This window comes from Nannospalax galili, unplaced genomic scaffold, assembly GCF_000622305.1.
Source record: "Nannospalax galili isolate Female #2095 unplaced genomic scaffold, S.galili_v1.0 scaffold473, whole genome shotgun sequence".
NCBI classification, from domain to species: Eukaryota; Metazoa; Chordata; class Mammalia; order Rodentia; family Spalacidae; genus Nannospalax; species Nannospalax galili.
Genome location: NW_008334092.1, coordinates 855,633 through 875,437, shown reverse-complemented (window position 1 = coordinate 875,437; position 19,805 = coordinate 855,633). Strand labels below are relative to the sequence as shown.

The 19,805-nt window shown below is 47.8% G+C and overlaps 1 protein-coding gene across 4 annotated transcripts in view; it reads left to right on the top strand.

The window, feature by feature from the left end:
• Phc2 (polyhomeotic homolog 2) overlaps window positions 1–19,805 on the top strand; it is a 125,806-nt gene that overhangs the window by 102,691 nt on the left and 3,310 nt on the right. For 3 of the 4 annotated variants that reach the window (XM_008829226.2, XM_029561689.1, XM_029561690.1), the window contains exons 10-14: window positions 13,747–13,949; window positions 15,517–15,646; window positions 16,306–16,420; window positions 17,592–17,733; window positions 18,405–18,681. In XM_008829226.2, coding sequence (XP_008827448.1) covers window positions 13,747–13,949; window positions 15,517–15,646; window positions 16,306–16,420; window positions 17,592–17,733; window positions 18,405–18,681 — 867 coding nt within the window. Of the gene's footprint in view, window positions 1–87; window positions 243–13,746; window positions 13,950–15,516; window positions 15,647–16,305; window positions 16,421–17,591; window positions 17,734–18,404; window positions 18,682–19,805 lie in introns of those variants that run through there. The other variant, XM_029561691.1, reaches the window with a different exon arrangement.

Sequence of the window (19,805 nt, the reverse complement as noted above, 5' to 3'; positions counted from 1 at the left end):
TGCCGGGCCGTGCCAGCCGCGGCCTCGTCCTCGGCTCCGGGGAGGTGCCCGGGCCCGCTCCCGGCCTGCGCTCGCCTCGCTGAGCTGCGGCGGCCGCGCCCGTGTCCTCGAGGGAGAGTTGTGTTCTCTCTCTAAATCAGCCTCTCGGGTGTTTTTATTGGATGGGAAAGGACAAGCTGTTCGCTGCCTGTCCTCTTCCATTTTTAGAAGCGCGTTTTCGCTCCTTCCCGTGCCAGACGAAGGTATGCTGCGTTTGTTGGGTCTGTACATAAAATCCGGAATCCGCGAGCTTCTATGTAAATGGAAGTCTAGAGAGAGACTGGGAGAGCGATGATTGGGGAGGTCAGGATGCGAACCTGTGATGCAGTTGCCGCCTCGGCTCCCACGCCCTGACTCCCGCGCTGTGGGATGCCAGTTTGTGCAAGTGAGACCCCTCCCATGCCTTTCTGATCAACTTCCTTTCCTACTCCATACCGAGTCTGTTGACTTTTCTAGTGCTGACTGTAGAGCTCACTCTTTTCTTCTTCCTCTTTACAAATCAATGACAGCTTTCCCCTCTGTTTTTTTCCCCCCGTCGTTGATCCTTAATCCCGTCCATTAGCATATTAGGCTCTGAATCCCTTTAGAAGTAAACTGCTGACCTAAATCCACAACGATGTCTCCAATTTTTCTAGGACGACCCCAATTTAAACTGTTCCATCTCATTTTCAACCTGCGCTCTCAATTTTGGATTTAGAAAGTAATGTCACTTTCACTGTACCAGACCCTACTGTCCTGGCCTTTTCCAGCCATTTGGCCCTGGGGGCATTACTGGATAATCCAATTATCATTCACCTGGGAATTTTCTTCCCCTCCTGAGTCAACCCAAATGTTTAGAACTGCCAGGATTTCTAGGTCAGGGTGAACAGGACAGGCTAATGAGGCAAGGAAATTCTTTTTATTTCGGCACACTCTTCTTCTCCCTTCCTTTCTCCCCAGCCTTTATTCACACACAGAGCTTCATACCTGCGGCAGGGTATGTTAGCTAGTTTAGGTTTGGGTCCTACATCAGGAGTGTAGGGATTCACATTATTTTGACTCAAAAATAGGAAGTATTATGTTGACCATCAGGACAAGAGAGTGTATCTTGAATCTTTCTGTATCAGCACAGCTGTGTACCTTCGGGTCTTAATTCAGCTAGATTAACACACCTCTATTAGGCTTCTGCTTTAGGTAAAGCACTGTCTTAGGCCCCACTGAGAATTGTATAAAGTGACTAACACAACACACAACCCCCAACATCCAACAAACTGTTTGAGACTCTTCACACTTTTGCACCCCCACTGGCAAGCTTTTTCCACTGTTAATTTCTACACCTAAGTTCCAGCCCCAGCGAAGTGGGGGTGGCTTGGCTTCTTCACAAGGGCAGCCTGGCTCCCAGAGGGTCCAGCAGATGGGACTGCAGCTCTTTTGGCACCTGCCCTTGCCTGGCACTGTCATGTTAGCTTCTCAGCCCACTCAAGATGTTTCCAGGCTTGTCCACATACATTACAGAGAATAGAGGTCTTGAGAAAGAGGCTAGTCTTTTAGTCCACTCTTCTGTTCTTGGGTTGGCTTCGTGAATATCTCGTTTTGCCTACCTCTTTCCCTTTCTCCTCAGTAACTCTTCTCAACTGATGTGGCACGAAGAGGCATGTGGTGAATGTTGGTATTTTATCATGTGCCCACCTTCTAGCCCTTTCCACTTTTGTGGGTGTTTATAGTGCTGCGGATTGAACCCATGACCCTGGGCTCTCTCCACTTTCTCTTCTGTGCCTTGATAGGATTTTTTATTTACCTTGACCAGGTCTGCTTCATATATATTGTTTCCTTCCTTGATGGTAAAGAGGAAACTCCAGCCCTCTTCCTCTGTGGCATAAACAGTTCTGGTGGGTAGTTCTTCCCTGGGAGCGCTGCACCCTCCTGTGGAGGACAACCTCTCAGGAAGGTTTTTTAATCTCCAAAAACTTTAGTCTAAGCTGATTGACCCTGACATTGCCTTTTCTGCCAGGAGACCCCTTCCCCTAGCTCTGACTCGTGCCTGCTATTTGCTCTGGCTCAGCCCCAGAATCCACTCTTTTTCAGACCACATCCTCTTTCCTGCCTTACTCATTTCCTGTCTCACATGCTTTGGATCATTTAGTTCTGATCTTTCAGAGGCACAGGGAATAAATGTGAGGGATGAGGGGTAGAGAGATGTTTAAAATCTGAAGTGTTCTTGTCTCTTGCCCCGCGTGCTCTTTCTTGGTTCGTTCAATCCTGAGATTGTCTTATTTAAGGAAACACATAGAGAAAGCAATTACTGGCTCAGAATTAGGACTTGCTACGCATGTGCTAGGGAATGTCCCAGGGAATGACATCTCTGTATTGTGAATGTATATTAAGGTGACCTGACTGTATATCCTCTAAGTCTCCTTCCTTGCCTAATAAAGATCACTTACCTCCTGTCAGAGTCCTTTCCTTCCAAATAGCATGGATCAGCAAGCCAGAATGAAAGTAAGAACTAGAGAAACGGGATGGTAGTTCCAGTTCTGGACCCACTACTCCCTGTTAGTATGAAATGAGCACAGGCTTTTCCTTGAGTGAGTTCAAGTTTCTATTAAAGTTCTTGCAGCTGTCCTATATGGAAGCTCCAGGCATTTGGTCCCACCCATAGAAAGGATTATTTTATGAATGAGAGTGGGGAAACAAGAGTAAGGAGTAATGGTTTCTTCCTTCAGTTTTTTTTGTCTGGTAACTCTTGGCAATTGTAAGATGAAGATGATTTTCTTCATCTTACATTTCTTCATGATTTTCTGTGGTCAAGAACAATCTCGGGAAGTGCTGTCCTTAGATACCCCTCAGGAGATGGTCCTGAAGTGAGGTCTAGTGTCTGAGCCTCTGTCCCTCTGAGCTCCCCCACCTCTACCCCCGAAGGAAAAGCAAAGTGAGGACAACTTTGCATGGTACACTCTGAATGGAATCAGGAATCTCTCTCCAGTGATGTATGATTCTGAGCTGGCCTACCCTTGAGGTAGAGGCCTGAACATACAGAGGTTTATGCTTTAACTGTTGGTGTGGCATGGTACAAACTACATGAGTCACTCTTTGGAAAAGCTTCAAGTATGTTTTCTGTTAAAAAAAAAAAAATGTGCCACTTAAGATTGTCTACAGATTAAATAGGTGTAGGCTTCATTTTAAGAATTGCTATTTAAATTTTCATTTTGAGTTGTTAGCTATATCAGAACACTGGTTTGATATTTGTAAAGATATTCAGAGGCAAGCCACCTTTAGTATTACTTCATGTCACAGATATTTGAAGAATTATTAGGGAAATAGCCAGTCATTTGCCTAAGACAATATGCTTAGAAATTTTGGACCGTTTTCTCCTATTGGTAACAAAATAGAATATAACTGACATGGCCAAGAGGTTTTTTTTTTTTGTCTTTTTGTGATGGGGTCTCCCTGTAGCCCCCGCTGTCCTGGAACTCACTATGTAGACCAGACTGGCCTGGAACTCACAGAGATCTGCCTGCCTCTGCCTCCCAAGTGCTGGGACTACAGTCGTGCGCCACCGTGCCCGGCGAGATGTTTTTTATGTTTAGCTAAGAGTTAGGTGATTCAGAATTGCTAGGGTTTCTGTGTGTCTGTGTACACGTTCCTGTGTGTAAATGTGGAGGCCAGAGGTTGACAGTTTTTTCCCACCTCATTTTTTTTGAAACAGGATCTCTCACTGAGCCTGGAGCTCACTGACTGGCTAGATTAATTAGCTAAAAACCCCAAGAATTGTCCACCAGGGCTACAGACATGAGCTACCATGCCTGGCTTTGAGATGGACCCTAGGGCTCTGAGCCCAGGTCCTCATGCTTGTGCAGCAAGCACTTTATGGACTGAGCATCTTCCCAGAAATAGTAGTTTTTGAAAACAGGTGTGTAGTCAAAAGCATAACATATAATTTGAATAATAAACTCTGACCATGGGATTCAGCATAGCACCAGATAGGCCCCTTGGTAAACTTGTGGGCTTTTTCACCTTTCTTCCAGATTATTTATAGTTAGTGAAAGGGGCATGCTTTCACAGTCTTTCACTTTCCAAATAATATTTTAGTTCAGATGAGTCAAAAGAAGGTAAACTCTCCCTACATCGCCTAAAGAAATGCAGATTGCTAATGTTGTATGAGATGAATCCAGATGTTAGGGAGGCCTAGTTTGCTATTCTGACTTTCTTTAAAGCATACTTAGCAGTAACATTTATTGTTATCTCTGTTAAGAAGAGACGACTGTTGGATGCCATATTATAACCAGTTGCTTCTCAGCAGATACCATATTGAAACTGTTGGCCAGAAAATGCATGTTTCTGACTGCTGAGTTATTTCTAGCTACTGATATCTTCAGTATATTTGAGCCCATCCATATGTGACCCAGAGAGTGCTACACAGCTATATTGACATTTGAAACAGTCACACTCTAAAATGAAACAAATACAATTTATTTATTAATTTTATTTTATGTGTATGCGTGTGATGCCTGCATGCACCCTTCTTGTGCAATGCCCATGGAGGTCAGAGAAGAGGGCATTGGCTCTCCTGGGACTGGAGTTACAGAGGGTTGTTAGCCACCATGTGGGTGCTGAGAATCAATCCCAGGTCCTCTATAAGAGCAGTCAGTGCTCTTAACTGCTGAGCCATCTCTCCAGCCCGAAACAAATACATTTTTAAAAAGTGGATTAAATCTGTTATCTTCTAGACCTCCAGGTGTCAGTACTCATCTGTCAGTTGACTGGTGGCAAATAAGGTGATTAACCTTAGACTGTGGTTACAAGAAGAGAAGGCTGGAGAGATGACCCAGCAGATAAAGGTGTTTGCCACCAAGCCTGAAGACCTGAGTTCAATCCCAGGGATCCACATGATGGAAAGAGAGAAGCAAGTCCCGCATCCACATGTGTACCCCCTCACCAGTAAAAATAGATGGTGTTTTGTTTTTTGTTTGTTTTTGGTCTTTTTGAGACAGGGTCTCCCTGTAGCCCCAGCTGTCCTGGAACTCACTATGTAGACCAAGCTGGCCTGGAACTCACAGAGATCCACCTGCCTCTGCCTCTGCCTCCCGAGTGCTGGGATTAGAGAGCTTGGATTAAAGTCGTACACCACCATACCTGGCTACAGATAAGTATTTTTAAAAGAAAAGGAGTAATATTTGGAACCTCAGAAAAAATGATTTGCAAGGTGAGCGTCATCTCGTGTATTATGTAGGCACTGAAACAGGCTTGATGCCACACCCTCCATTTCAGCCCATTGGGGAACATGGCTGCCTTTCCTTGTTACCAACCTGAAAACAATTAGAACATTTGCTAATCATTTGTAGATTTCTTTTGTAAACTGGGCATTAAAAACTCATCTTACATAAGTTTATCTTGACCATTTTAAACTAATTTCATTTCACAGGGTAAATCACTTTCAGTCACTATAAGCTCCATCCTAAACTTTCTATTTCCTAGGAAAAGTGGTTCTTCTTTTTACTCAACTCAAAATTAATCTTTCTGGGGTTCTTCTGTATGGTATTCCTGATGACTGAACCCCTTTATGAATGATTGTATAGAAAGGGAATCTGCTGGTTGTCTTCTTGGCCTTTGTATTAATAGCCTTGTTGATGGTGAATTGAGTCAGCTCGCCTTGAAGAGCAGAGCATTTCTGTCATGTTAAAGCAGAGGTAATGATTCTTCTTGAAGACTGACCTCAAGTGTGCAGACAAGGCACAGGACTGCTCTCAATATACCAAGGCATTGGGGAAACCTGGACTGGGCCTCTGCCCTCAGGGACTGGACAGGACTCGCTGGCATTTCTGGTGTTCTGACCTGATGGGAGTCACTTTGTGTCCTTCAGGAGCCCCTGCCACTCTGCTGCTGCTACTGCCACCGCCACCGCTGTTGCTGCTTTGGCCACATCTGACCTCAGCACTTTGTGGAAGCAGTTGAGGGCTCTGCGTGGAAACCACCCCCCCACACACTGCTCATTTGTCCTAGCTGCATAGGGGAGGATGGCTACATAGGGGAGGGTGGCCACATAGCAATCTTGGCTCCATTGATTGCTTCCCTCCTAGCTCTGGGTGGCATCTTGGAAGACATTCAGCTGTTTACCATTCAGCTTTGCACACTTCAGCCAGGGTGAGTTGGAAGGGCCACATCTGCCTGTGTCCTGAGCAGAGTGAAAGTCAGCTGTATGGTAATGGCTGCCAGGAGGGAGGGGCTGGCTGTAACCAGAGGTACTCGGCTCTTTCCCAGAATACTTGAGGCACTTGTCTGCCCTCCTAGCCTGCTAACCCAGACTCAGTGAGAACATTCTGCAGGGCTGCAGAGACTGGCCTTGTGTCACCTGGCTCAGCTAGTCTCATCCTGCTGGCCAGCTCTCTCCGCCACAGAAAACCTAGGTATGGATCTAGAGCTTTTCCCCCATGCCTGTGAAACTCCCCACTGTGCCCAAGGGATCATCCTGATCCTGCTGCTGCTTCCCTTCTCTGGAGAGATTTTCAGAGCAGCTGCTGTTGGCCCAGCTGAAGAGGGTGCTCTGAATTGCAGGCCTCACCTGGAGGGCGCAGGCTGTGTCTGACAGCTCTGTCCTTAGAAACATCGACAAGGTTACAGACATTGGCATTGACTCCTCTGGTACTCAGAAGACCCCACTGCATGAAGGAGGCTACAATTTTCTCACCACTAAGAGCTCCTTTGGTGTATATTCTAGAACGTACTGTCTTCCAAATGGCATTCAGTCTTGCTTGTAACATGTGCAATCGATGTCTAAATTTAGTATAAGAACTTAGGGGAGAAATGGCTCATCCTAACTGTAGCATTTTAAGTTTGGGAAACGTGGCATTAAATAATGGCCTGCACAGCCCTGCTGCAGGAGCATGCGCTACCTACTTTCCTTTAGGCGTCTTAGAATCCTGGATTCTGATGAGCCATTTTGCCTTTCTTGAAAGGCCAAGACTTCCTCTGGGAATCACTCACCTAGATCATTGCCGGTTCTGGCCCTGATGTCCCAGACCACACATGATGCCTCAGCCTCCCAGTGTCCCAGAATGGAGTTTACTTTTCCTGCTGCTTCTCTCAAGTGCCGCCTTGCTGTTCCCACAGCCAAGGCACAGCCCTCCCCACCCTGCCTACGCTCTACTTAAGCAGCCCACCCAAGGAAATGAAACCACTGCTGTGGGTTCTGCCCAGCTACCTTTTGTGACCTATGAGGTATTAGTTACTTAAGGAAGGAAGGGTGTGTTTTGGCTTCCCATCTTAGGGTACTGGTGGAGAAGGCATGGTGCTAGGACCCTGAAGCAGCTGGTCACATTGTGTCGGCATTCAGGAGGCAGGGAGGTAAATGTTATGCTCACTTTGTTCATCTGAGACCCTGGCCCGTGGAATGGCGCCACCACATCCTACAAGCCCAAAGGTTTGTCTCATAACTGATTCTAAATCCCATCAAATGGACAAGATTAACCTTCACATAGCGAAGTCCCCCTACCCTTAAAGTTGCCTCACCTGGAAAATTAAGGACTTATACTTGGGGCTCCTCTACTGATTGATGCCCCATCATCGTCCCCCTCCCCTCTCACCACACCTCAGTCCCTAAATGGGTTGGAAAGCAGTTTGCTTATCTGAGCATAGTAGGCTACACTAGTATTTTAAAGAAGGTTGTTCACCAGATGAATCTCTTTAATAGAGGGGCCCCAGGGGTGCCTGGAATGAGCTCCAGCCTGCCTCTCCTGGCCCTGGGTACTTCCTACTCTCTCTTGGGAAGCGGTCTTGAAATCTGCCTCTTTCACAGTGTCACTAATTTCTCTGGGGATCCAAATATATCTAAAGAGATTGAAAAAGATGGCCACAGACCTTTCCAAAGACCTGGCTACTTTGCCTGTAGCTTGTTTCGCTGCAGGGCTGCCTGCTGCTGGGACCAGGTGCCATCTGCCTTTCCTGCTCTCTCCCGGATACAGAGTCATACAGAGTCATAGGCATCGCTTTGCAGGTGTTCCTTCCCCTCGTTCTCTAGAACAGGCTGAGCTGAGGCACAGAGAGGAATTGCAGTGCCAGGAGCCTGGAGCAGGTGCTGTCTTGCCATTTGTTGAGCAGAATTTGCCACAAGAAGACACACCATGCTACCACCCAATGTGTTTCCTTAAATTCCTAATTTCATTAGCCTGTTCTACTGCAGCCAAGTGAGAATGGTCTTTTACATTACATCATGCCTTTCTCTATCCAGAGAAGTGGAAATTGCCTATGGGTGTGGAAGGAGCCGGTCCCCCTGTTCTCCACTGTCTCCCCACAGTCAGGTCTTCCAGGCTTATGAGACTGAAGGCAAGTTGAAGGTATGGGAAGCTCTCTGAGTGCAAATGGAGTGCTAAACCACATTCCTAGGCAGAGGAGATGGCTCAATGAATCAGATGCTCACCACCCAAGTGAGATGACTGGATTTCAGATCACCAGAACCCACATAACCGTGGGGTAGGCATGGCAGCCTCCTGTATACCAGCACTGGGGAAGTACCTCCCTGCTAGACTAGCAGAAATCAGCAATCACTCCAGTGGAGTGGAGAACAGCTGAGGAAGACATCTGCCATCCACCTCGGGCCTCCACACACAGTTACATGCCAGGAAAAGAAAAAACCACATAACATGGTTTATGTGTTATCTGTGCATATGTAGAACCTAGTTTGGAACTGGCCAGGTTTTGCACAACTGAGCCAGTTTACCTCAGTCTTCAACTGTCTGGAGAGCTCAGTCTCTCTGGATAGCTACCAATGAGTTCTCAGGGAAAAGCCATTTTTCTAGGTGCCTCCCTACATCTGCCTCTAGACACCCTACAGTGCCAAGTTCCTGCATCTGGCTTCAGTGGTTCAAAGTGGACAAGAAGTTACAGAGTTCTTGACGCTGGGGCTCAACTCTAGCCCTCAGGGACAGTGACAGAACTGGGCCAAAGAATAGCTATCCTTTACAGCCGGGTCCCCAGAAATGCCGCTCGTTGCCACGGCTTCAGAAAGCAGTTTGAAGTTCTCAGCTATGAAAGTCTGCCAGGGAGACCTGTATTCTTTACATGGACAATGAAGACTGAGTCCAAGGCTCCATGCCTCACCATCTAACAGGTCTTAAGCATGTGTGGGATTTGGGGCATTGAGTTGACCCCAGAGGCAGAGAGATGACTAAGTCAAAGGCTCTGCTTAGCAGAAGCCAGCAGCCACAAAGCACACTATTAGACCTACAGTAGCTTAGAGAAGGGCCACTGGGTAGTCCTTCCTGTTTTTCTCCTGCAAAAGAGCTATTTCTGCCAGGGCTGGTGAGTTCGACCAGAATTGAGAAGCAGCCTAGTGGCTGAGTATGTTTTCATAAGACTTTCCAACACATACTATTTCACTCATTTGCATTAAGCTTAAGGGCAATTTCTAGGTAGCCTCTCCCCCACTGGACCTTGGCCTGATTCCCTCTCCAGACCCTCCCAACTCTAGAAGCTCCCACCATCCAGTCAGGTGCCTGACCCTAGGAAGGCATTTGAGACCTGTGGGAATCCCCCTGCAGTGCCTTCAGCCAAGGGGATTTTGGTGGAGAGAACTGAGTAAGGAACCGAATTCCAAAGACAGTGTTTCTTTGTCTCTTTTCTTGGCCTCAGGGCCAAGAGGGCAGGTTTCTGCAAGTTTACTGTCAAAGCTGCTTTCCCCCAAACAAGCTGCAAAGCAGCCTGGGAGAGTGGAAAGCAGATTACATTAATCTCAATGTGCTGAGCATGGCAGGGGGCTGGACTGTTTGGTCATTTCAGAAATAGCCCAAACTCCTTTGTTACTAAAGCAGGTGATGAGCTATTGGCCTTCAAGACAAAGCTAAACTGGTGGGAACCTTTACCATTCCAGAGTACCCTCACCTCCACCTCTGAGATTGTACCTCCTGTTACCTACCCCAGGGTTACGACTGAGAGTAGAATTTCTGATGTTAGGGTGAAGGACTTAGTCTTCTCTCCATAGATTTTTTTTTTTTAAAGACTCAGATTCCAGCTCTTTGTTTCCTGTAGGTATGCTTTGGCTTGTAGCCTCTGAGCTGGTGAGGGCACCTATGTTTAGTATATGAAAGAATCTAACCTGGAAGCCTTTGCCTCTCTGACAGGGCACATTAACAGGTCTCACGTGGAAAGAGTTGGGGTAGGGAAGACTTCAGTTGAACAGGAATAGCTCCCACAAAGAGGCAAGCTATCAGGAGCAATAATTTGATAAGAACCCGTGAACTGGGGGAAGGGGCAACAGCAGTGATCCCAGAGCTAGGAGGAGAATGGATCCATTCCAGTTAAATTCCATCACTAATACCACAACAGGCACTGCAAACCACTCACTTCCGTCTGCCTGTGCTCTCAGGCAGAACTGTGGCTGTTTAAAACAAAGCAGTAGCCAGGTGTGGTAGCGCACACCTGTGATCCCAGCACTGAGGAGGCCAAGGCATCCTGGGCAGCTTAATGAGACCCCATCTCTAGATGGATAGATAAAACCCCAAAGAATCAATCTTACAGGGAGCTGTCTCAGATAACATGTGATAATTATGCTCACTATTGACTGGGCACCTGGCACGAAAAGATGGAGTCAAAGAAGACTGGGTAGTTGATGAGCTTGCATCTTTTAAAAAAATATTTTTTATGTGTATGAGTGTATTGCCTGCATGTGAGTGCACCCATGTCCTGCAGTGCCACAGAGGTCAGAAGAGGGCTTTGGATTCCCCTGGAACTGGAGTTAAGGACGGTTCATAGCAGCCATGTGGGTGCTGGGAATTGAACCCAGGTCCTCTGCAAGAGCAGTCAGTGCTCTTGACCACTGAGCCATCTCTCCAGCCCCAGAGCTTGCACCCGTTTTACATACGAAATAGATAAAAAAGCAGAGAGGGTGGCCTCCAAGAGAAGGCCCTAGGGTTGTGGGTGGCACCCTATGTGACCCCAGGCATTTCTTGAGCTTTTCCTGGTGAGCAGTGCTTAGCTGCTGTCCACAGCACCATGGTAAAATAAGTTCTGATACCTTTATCATACAGCCCATGAAACAGACTGAAGGAATCAGGACTTGTGGCATAATCCACTCTGTTATGGAAATAGTCTCTAAGCCAGGTCTAAGCCTGGGTTTACCAACGTACATCCAGTTGGACCCTGTCTCTGATCTTAAGGAATAGAACCAGGATTAATGGGCAGAAATGAGCAGAAAGACAGATTAGGGCTCATTATAAGGAGATTTGTAATTATACTACCCAAGGTAGCAACAAGGTACTTCAGAGTTAAGAGTCCCTCTGTCACTAGAGGCATTCAGACAAATGCTAGAATGTCAGTGGGTGGGAGCACTGAGAAGGATTTTGAAATATTAGTAAGAGTCTGAAGGCAGCGGTGATCTTGTGCTTCTGTGATCCTCAGGGAATGTTTGACTGGGCTCTAATTAGGAAGAAACAACCATCATCTAAATACAGCACTTGGCTTTCATAGTAAGCTTAGTATTTGAGCATTGTTTATCTACCACTTTAAATAAAATTACAGTTATTTCTTTGCATATCTAATATTAGAAAATAAAGGCAGAGGAAAATGTATAAACTCAAACTTTAAAATTTAAGAGAAACTCAGTCTAATTCTGTCATAAACTCAGTTTTCCTAGCTGTTCATGGATTGTAAAGATTTTAAACAGCTTTACAGTTTAGAAAGACTAATTCCAAAAGGGAAAATTTTCTCATTCTCTACAGAAAAACCAAAGCTATTGATAAAAATGAATATGGGCATCTGAGGGCATTTTTCTTTCTTCCTTTTTTGAGTCAAAGTCTTCCTGTAGCCCCATCTGGCCTGGAACTCGCTATGTAGACCAAGCTGGGCTTGATCTCACAGAGGTCCGCCTGCCTCTGCCTCCTGAGTGCTGGGACTAAAGGTATGCGTCACCATGTCTGCTAAGGACATTTTTTAAAACTTGCTGGTGTGACTTTGTGTCAAACAGAAATCAAAACTTTTTTATTATTTTATATGTGTGCATACATACATGCTTGTACATCTATGAAAGGGGATGTGCACATATGTCATGGTTCATGAGTGGAGGTCAGAGGACAACTTTCAGGTTCTCTTCTTCTACCATAGGTTCCGGGGATTGAACTCAGTCATAGGTGACAAGTGCCTGCCATCTCACCAGTTCCAGAAATTAGGGTGGTTTTTTTGTTTTTGTTTTTTTGTTTCTATGGTGTTTTTGAGACAAGGGTCTCCCTGCAGCCCCAGCTTTCCTGAAACTCTGGAGCTATGTAGACCAGGCTGGCCTCAAACTCACAGAGATCTGCCCGCCTCTGCCTCTGCTTCCTGAGTGCTAGGATTAAAGGCATGCGCCAAATAGCCTTATCAGTCACATCTCCTGGATGGTTGGTTCCTTGTTGAGCTTTGAAATCTATTCTATAGTTAGATCCTCTAGAAATTAGACTAAAGACACAGTCCTACGTAGTGATTTTTCATTACAGAAGGTTGATTGGTCCTGGTTTATTTGGCCTCAGGACTGCTAGTAAGAAAAGGAGCCAGAGGAGGAGGATCTGCTATGGCCCAGTTACAGACCTTGCTAACATGTATCTGGTTTTATTCCTCATACTGCATAATTAAATACTATGAAGTAAGAACATTGTCATTCATATGATACAAAATTACTTAAGTAACAATGTACTGCAGTCATTTTTTATTATTTTGAGATCACTTTTGTTTATCATCACCACCGGGTTATGCTTAATATTAATAGGTTTGTTGCGATAAAGAAATGGCTTTTCCTCTTCTCTCTTTTTTAGGAAGTTCCAGGTTAAAGGCACCTCAAGCTCACTGGGCACTTGGTGATAGAGAACAACCTTGGGCAGGGGGTGGGGAGAAGGTTCCAGAAATGAGGTGGTGAAGCTTGCACCTCTGCACTGCAAGCCACCTCCTGGGAGATGCCTGCAGAAGTGAGGACAGGGGACCCACTGCACACAGGCTGTGGAGGGCAGCCCGGCCCACCCGGGGGCATTGGGTCAGGGCTCCATAGGAAGGCCCACAGACTAAAGCAGCAGAAGTTAGGAAGGTTTTCCACTGAGATGAAGGGAGGGTCTGATTGCTGAGGGCTGGATGAGTGTAAAGCTGTGCACTGCACAAGAGGCATGATAAGAAGTAGGGACCAGCAGCTTCCATAGTGGAGAAAGCAAAGAAGTGCATAGTTAGTGCAGACCCCCAGTTGACCAGTCTGGATAGTTCAGAAGATAGTGTCTACTGATGTTTCAGCCCCTCATTCCCTTGGCATCAGTTTCAGGGGGCTGATATTTTGGAGCACTGTTAAAACCCAACCCTCCAGGGAGACTCCTGGAAGGTTCATTTTACTGTCTGCCAAACTCTGTTATACCATAAGCCCTGTGTGGAGCTCAGCTTCTTGACCTGGCTTTAGATGTCATCTTGATTACTATTTCATGTTCTCCCACAAACGCTTTATTTTTCTGAACCAGCAACACCCAAGGTCTTGCCTCTCTAAGGACAGAACTCTTGCCTGTCTAGCCTGGTTAAACTGTTCTTAGTGTAGATGGTAAAGACCTTACTAGCTGCTGAGCTGTACACCACACTCTTTGGTGTGGCTGCTGAAACACTACCACCAGGAACTAGGTTGTGGAGAGCAGGGAATGCAAGTTGGCACTATGTCTTGGCGGCACCAGTGAGTGCTAGCTGTCCATCTCAGCTGGCCTCTCCTCTGAACTCTGCTGCTTTGTCTCCTCCTCTCTCATGCAGAGACAGGGCAGGGCATTGTTCATGCACTGACCGACCTCAGCAGCCCCGGCATGACCTCAGGGAACGGAAACTCTGCCTCCAGCATCGCCGGCACTGCCCCCCAGAATGGTGAGAATAAACCACCACAGGCCATTGTGAAACCCCAAATCCTGACGCATGTTATCGAAGGGTTTGTGATCCAGGAGGGGGCGGAGCCTTTCCCGGTACGGACTACTTCTTTTCCCCCCTCTTTTTTTTTAAGTATATTTTGGATGTGTACTAGAATATTTTTACATTCCATGTACAATTTCTGAAAATGTGAATAATTTGCTTTTTCCTTGCTAATCTTCCCACTCCTGAAGAATGTCAGAATCATTTCTTTCTAGGATTGAGTGTCTCTCCAAGGTCCAGAAGGACTTGGTGATCAGAAATAATTGACAAGACCCTTTGGTTAGAAGTTTCCATACACAGACTCAGCTATGTCCCTGACTGGTGACCTGTGACCCTTTGAGTAAAGGGACTTAATTTGCTTTGGGCTATTTGATGAGAGACTGTGGACTTTGGAAAATTACACGTCATTGAGCTTTCAGTGCCCAAACCTTTGAACAGCAAAACTTTGGCCAGTTAGAGAACAAAGGAATCTGTTTGCTACAGACTTCTCAACATGTGTTAGAAAGGAAGATGGTGGCATGGAGTGTGGCCTGAGGCTTGTTTTCTGGGAGCAGAGTCTTTGAAAGGAGTGAATGCGATGAAGGGACCTTCAGAAAGGGCACAGCCAGGGCTCGGCACTGAAAACATAAGGTCAGAGGGAAATAGAAAAGCATCACAGAGATGGGTTCTTAGGGTGCAACAGCCAGAGCCAGCTCTGGGCAGCAAGGCCCATGTGTGGGTATACGGAGCCTGCAGCCAGCCGCACACCATGTGTGCAAGACACGGTATTCCTGAGGTGCCATCTACCAGTTCCTCATTCTTTGGATCCATAGGAAATTTGATAAGTCACCAGAAGACTAAACTTGATTCACTGCAGTGGGTGAACTGCCTCCTAAAATACCAACAGACCAATGGGTCTTGCCCTCTCCCTTTGGAGGTTGGCCGAGGCCAAGGGCACATCCACCAGGAGCATCTTAACTATGAGGAGCCAGCTTTGCTGTCTGCCTCCCGTTACTACCCTGGGTCCTCCTCTTGCCTCTGGAGAAAGACTCAAGCCAGCTGAGCCTGCAGGGTGGAGGCAGAACAGCACCCCGGCATCCTTCTAGTCACACAGTGTGTGCACTGGCCACTAGGCTACGTAAACAAAGGGAAGGCCAACAGTCTGGAGTGCTGGCAGCCAGGGCATGTGCTTGGGTCAGTTGTGTCCTGCTCTCCCCCTTCAACTTGAATAGAGCTGACGTTAGGTGGAAAATAGTAAGAAATCTAAACAGGGGCACCTAGTCTTTTCTAAGTACATTTTCACACTTAGCCCTGCCCCTCCTGGTGCCCTGTGAACACAGGACCTGGCACTGGATAAGTTGTGAGGGAAACTTGATCTCTGTCCTTGGACACCTGGCAGAAGAAACTGACTTCTGACCTCCTGAGCTGTCCCTGTATGTGGTGCCCACTATTTCTTGTCTTGGGAGCCAGGCAGCAGAACAGCGCCTTCAGTGGGACACCCGTGGATGGTGGCATGGAGGGGTCTTGGGGAGGGCTGGTACATCTGCTTGGCTACTTTATACCTGTGATTGTAATGAGGCTGCATGACAAGGGATCTGTGAGGACCTAACCCTTGTGGCCTCCATGTCACCTCTCCTCTAGGTGGGACGCTCGTCCCTGCTGGTGGGGAATCTGAAGAAAAAGTATGCACAGGGGTTCTTGCCTGAGAAGCTTCCGCAGCAGGATCATACCACCACCACTGACTCAGAGATGGAGGAGCCCTACCTGCAAGGTAGGCATTATAGTCCTGGGTCTAAAGTCTGCCGGGATAGCTGGAAGGGCAGGCCGCCTCCTCCTCCTTTCTGTTTCTGTGAAGGAACACTGAGCAGGGACCAACTGAACATTCCTGCCCACTGAGCATTTCCTAGTCTCTCCTCACCCTCTGTCACTATAGAACAGGGATGGGAAATGGGGAGCCATTCATCCCTCTCTCTCCAGCCCCACTCCAGCCAGCCACATGGTTCCAGAGTTGCACTTCCTTTAGGAGGTTTGGCTAGTCCTAAAGAGGATAAGGACAGCACCAGGCAGTTGTGCCCCCTTTGCCGCCTTGGAAGCCTACATTTGGGGCTGGGCTGGCTGTGAGGCATGGACTGCACCTGGCAAGTGCAAGCCTCCTGCTTCCTTCATAGTCATGTAGAAGGTCGCTGACTTTGCCCAACTGTGTCGCACCTCTGGCTCATAGCACTGGAAAGGGAAAACTGTTAAGTTTATAAGCAATGTCACCAGATGCTCTCAGGAACTCTCCAGTGGAGAGACATAGCTTTTATAAAGAGTCACAAAATTCCTTGGCATGTTCCGCATCTACAGGAACATTGAAGAGACAGGATAGGTTGGGCTGTCCACAGATGCAGAAACCCCTCCTCCACACTCATCCATTTCCATCCTTTGCAGAATCCAAAGAGGAGGGCACTCCCCTCAAACTCAAGTGTGAGCTCTGTGGACGGGTGGACTTTGCCTACAAATTCAAGCGTTCCAAGCGCTTCTGTTCCATGGCTTGTGCAAAGAGGTGAGTAACCCCAGCTCTACTGCGGCTCCCAGGCCCTTCCCTGTCCTCAGGATTATAACTAGAGGTCTCCTTCCAGTTCATCTACCTAGAGGCCGTAGGTAAGGCTCATCTAGCCTCTAAGCTCCCCGGCCTGCCTAGCTGCAACACTGCAACCCAAGTGCACCAGCCTGAGAAACCAAAATCCCCAGGAGTGAGAGAGGGACCATCACTATCCAAACACAGGAAGTAGCCCATTAGCTTGCTGGGCCTCCTGGGTCCTAAAGGCTGCTGCCACTCCCTTAAGTACACCTTCCACCAGAAGCTTTACTAAGAACCATGGCGAGCTTTTACCCCCCCTTAGAAGGTCAGCAACGATGATGTCATTTATCAAGAAACTACTTCAGAGTGGGCATGGTGGTGCAAGGCTGAGGAAGGATTGCCGTAAGTTTGAGGCCAGCCTCGGCTATCTAGTGAGTTCAGGGCCAGCTTGGACTACATGGGAAACTCTCAAAAACCAAAAACAAAAAAGGAAAGAGCTTGAAACTTGGTGCCAGGCACTAAGGAGTCAACTGAATCATCCTCAGAGTGTCTGCTAGGCAGCTGTTACTACTGTCCCCACTATACTGCTGTTTGCTTTATGGGGTTGGAAAAGTAAGGCACAGAGGAGTGGCAGTGTCCAAAATGAGACAGCTGGTAAGTCACAGGTGGGAATTTTTAGATTTCTCTGGCTCGAAAGCCTTTTGTGGTCTTTATATCAAGCTGGAAGAAGTGGCTAACCTTGAAGCCCAGAGCACCCCCAAAGAAGGAATCTGAGTTCCAGGCAGAGGTGCTATGTGTGACCCCACCCCCAGCCCCCTGAGTTCCTGTCCTTGGCCATGCTTCCCAGGCTGAGCTGAGGGAGCCAGGGCCTCTTGGTCAAGCTTCACTAGGCCACACTCCAGCAGGACAGTAGATGATAGCTTCCTGCATATGTAGTACGTGGCAGCCATGCTCCAGGTGGTTTTCTTAAACATCACCAACTTTGCCTCATGTCATCCTGAGACCAGTTTTAGAGAAATCTGAGAGCTTAAGTTCTGCCAGAGTCACACAGTTAGCAGCAAAGTGCCAGAATCAAGATTTAAACCTATAGACTGACTCAAATTTTGCCAGATTGTGGGCCCCCTGCTCTGACTTCCCTGTTTCTATCTAACAGGTATAATGTGGGATGCACCAAACGAGTGGGACTTTTTCATTCAGACCGGAGCAAGCTGCAGAAGGCAGGGGCCACAACCCACAACCGCCGTCGGGCCAGCAAGGCCAGTCTGCCTACACTTACCAAGGATACCAAGAAGCAGGTAAAAGGCTGCAGAGCCCTGTGCCCGCAAGTACTCACCAGTGTCATCTGACATGTTCCCTTCCAACATGCTGTTCTCATCTCTCATGGGTCTCAGGTCCAGCCTTCTCTTGGTACCTTTGTAGGGCTCTTCCTTTAGTCCTCGCCAGCAGCCTTGTCCTAACACTCCTCCCCAGTGCTCCACCACCACCACCCACCCACCCCTTGGGGTTGCCATCCATCCTTGACCTCTGGGGTCTGCCCCTACTGGCCCTTGTGGAGACAAGCTGTTCATGTACTGGGTTAGGTGAAATGGTGGTTACCACTGTTTGCCCTACTATTTTTTTGTCCCCCTGAAAACTGGAGCACTAAGTTCATGGAGATCTCCACCAGGAACCTGGTCATTCATGTATTAAATGTCTTTCTATCACCAGCTCTGTCCCAGGAGCTTTGAGGCACCAAACTCCAAGGACATAGATCAGATCATTGCAGTGTAGTGTGGTCCATGAGACAGTACTGAGGGCCTGACAGTTGAGGGCTGGAGAGGGGAGCACAGTAGATGCAGTGTAATCCCGAAACTCCAGGGTATGCAGTGAACCAAACAGAAAAGGGAGCAGCACTTGCCTCTGCCTACCTCTGCTACTGGAGTGGTTGGTTCCCCTCCTGAAGAACACCGTTTCTCTCTGCTCCCAGCCCTCAGGCACTGTACCCCTTTCAGTTACTGCTGCCTTGCAGCTGACACACAGCCAGGAAGACTCCAGCCGGTGCTCAGATAACTCAAGCTATGAGGAACCCTTGTCACCCATCTCAGCCAGCTCATCCACCTCCCGCCGGAGACAAGGCCAGAGAGACCTGGAGCTCCCTGACATGCACATGAGAGATCTGGTGGGCATGGGACACCACTTCCTACCAAGTGAGCCCACAAAGTGGAATGTAGAGGATGTTTACGAATTCATCCGCTCTCTGCCTGGTAAGTCTCTTGGAACTTCCACACCTGCCTGGAACAGTAGGGAGTGAGACGGTGAGGGGCTGCACCTCCATCCACCAGGAAGTCAGGACTCAAGGAGCAGAGGTTAAGGGCACAAGGCTCCTGCATGTGAAAGCTTATATTTTTGCACAGGACAAACTTTAAGAAACAATTAATGGCTAAAATTTGAAATAGCTACTGGCCTGGGAAGTATATCTCTGAAATACATGATCATGAAGTTAATCCTGTCTCTCTTCTGAGGCAGGCTGGGTGGGGAATCAGGTGAGAGTGTAGGCAGTGTATCAAAGAGGAGAGAAAATGAACAGCATTTAAGTGGGCTTTTGCCAGGTCAAGAGACTACCCATGGGAGCAGCTTGAGCAAGGGCAGAGGACAGAGGTGTGTGACACAGCCGCGACTGCACATAGCCCTTGGGAGGGAGGGTGGTGAATATGAGGCTGGGCTCTAGACTTGCACTTGGAAAGGTAAATGTTGTAGCGTTCCAGATTCTTCCACTGTCAGGTTAGCAATGGCAGCCACAAGCCCATGGCAGGGTGGAGTGTGGTTTAGAGGTTGGCAGTGCAGACTTGGAGGCAGAACTGGGTCCCAAACCCAGCACTGTCACTTAATCCAGTATATGTGTTGTCTATCACTATATCCCCCTGATTTCTCAAAGCACAGCTACTTTAGATAAGGACTTGCGAAATGCCAGGAGCTGTGCCTCCGAGGTCCCTTGTGAGGATGCAGCTCTGTCATCCTTGACCAAGGCCAAGGTCATCTGCAGGCTTCACTGGGGCAGGAGCTGTAGGATCCTCACTCAGGTGGTTTGCAAGAAGGGGCTGGTTGTTGGCAGGAGGCCTCAGTTCTCTACACAGGCCTCTCCTGGCAAGCATGGCAGTGGGTTTTCCCCACAGCTAGTAAATCTAGAGAGCAAGGCAGAATCCGTAGTGCTCTCTGCCACAGAAACCATGTTCTGCAATTCCCACAGTATCTTATTGGTCACAGACAAACTCAGTCCTTTGTGGGACCTCCCAGGGATTGTTGGAACACATTTGAAGATAGGCTGCCATGATTCATCCTGACCCCAGTGGCTTACATCTCTTCCTCATACAGCATACCCTCCCTGCCC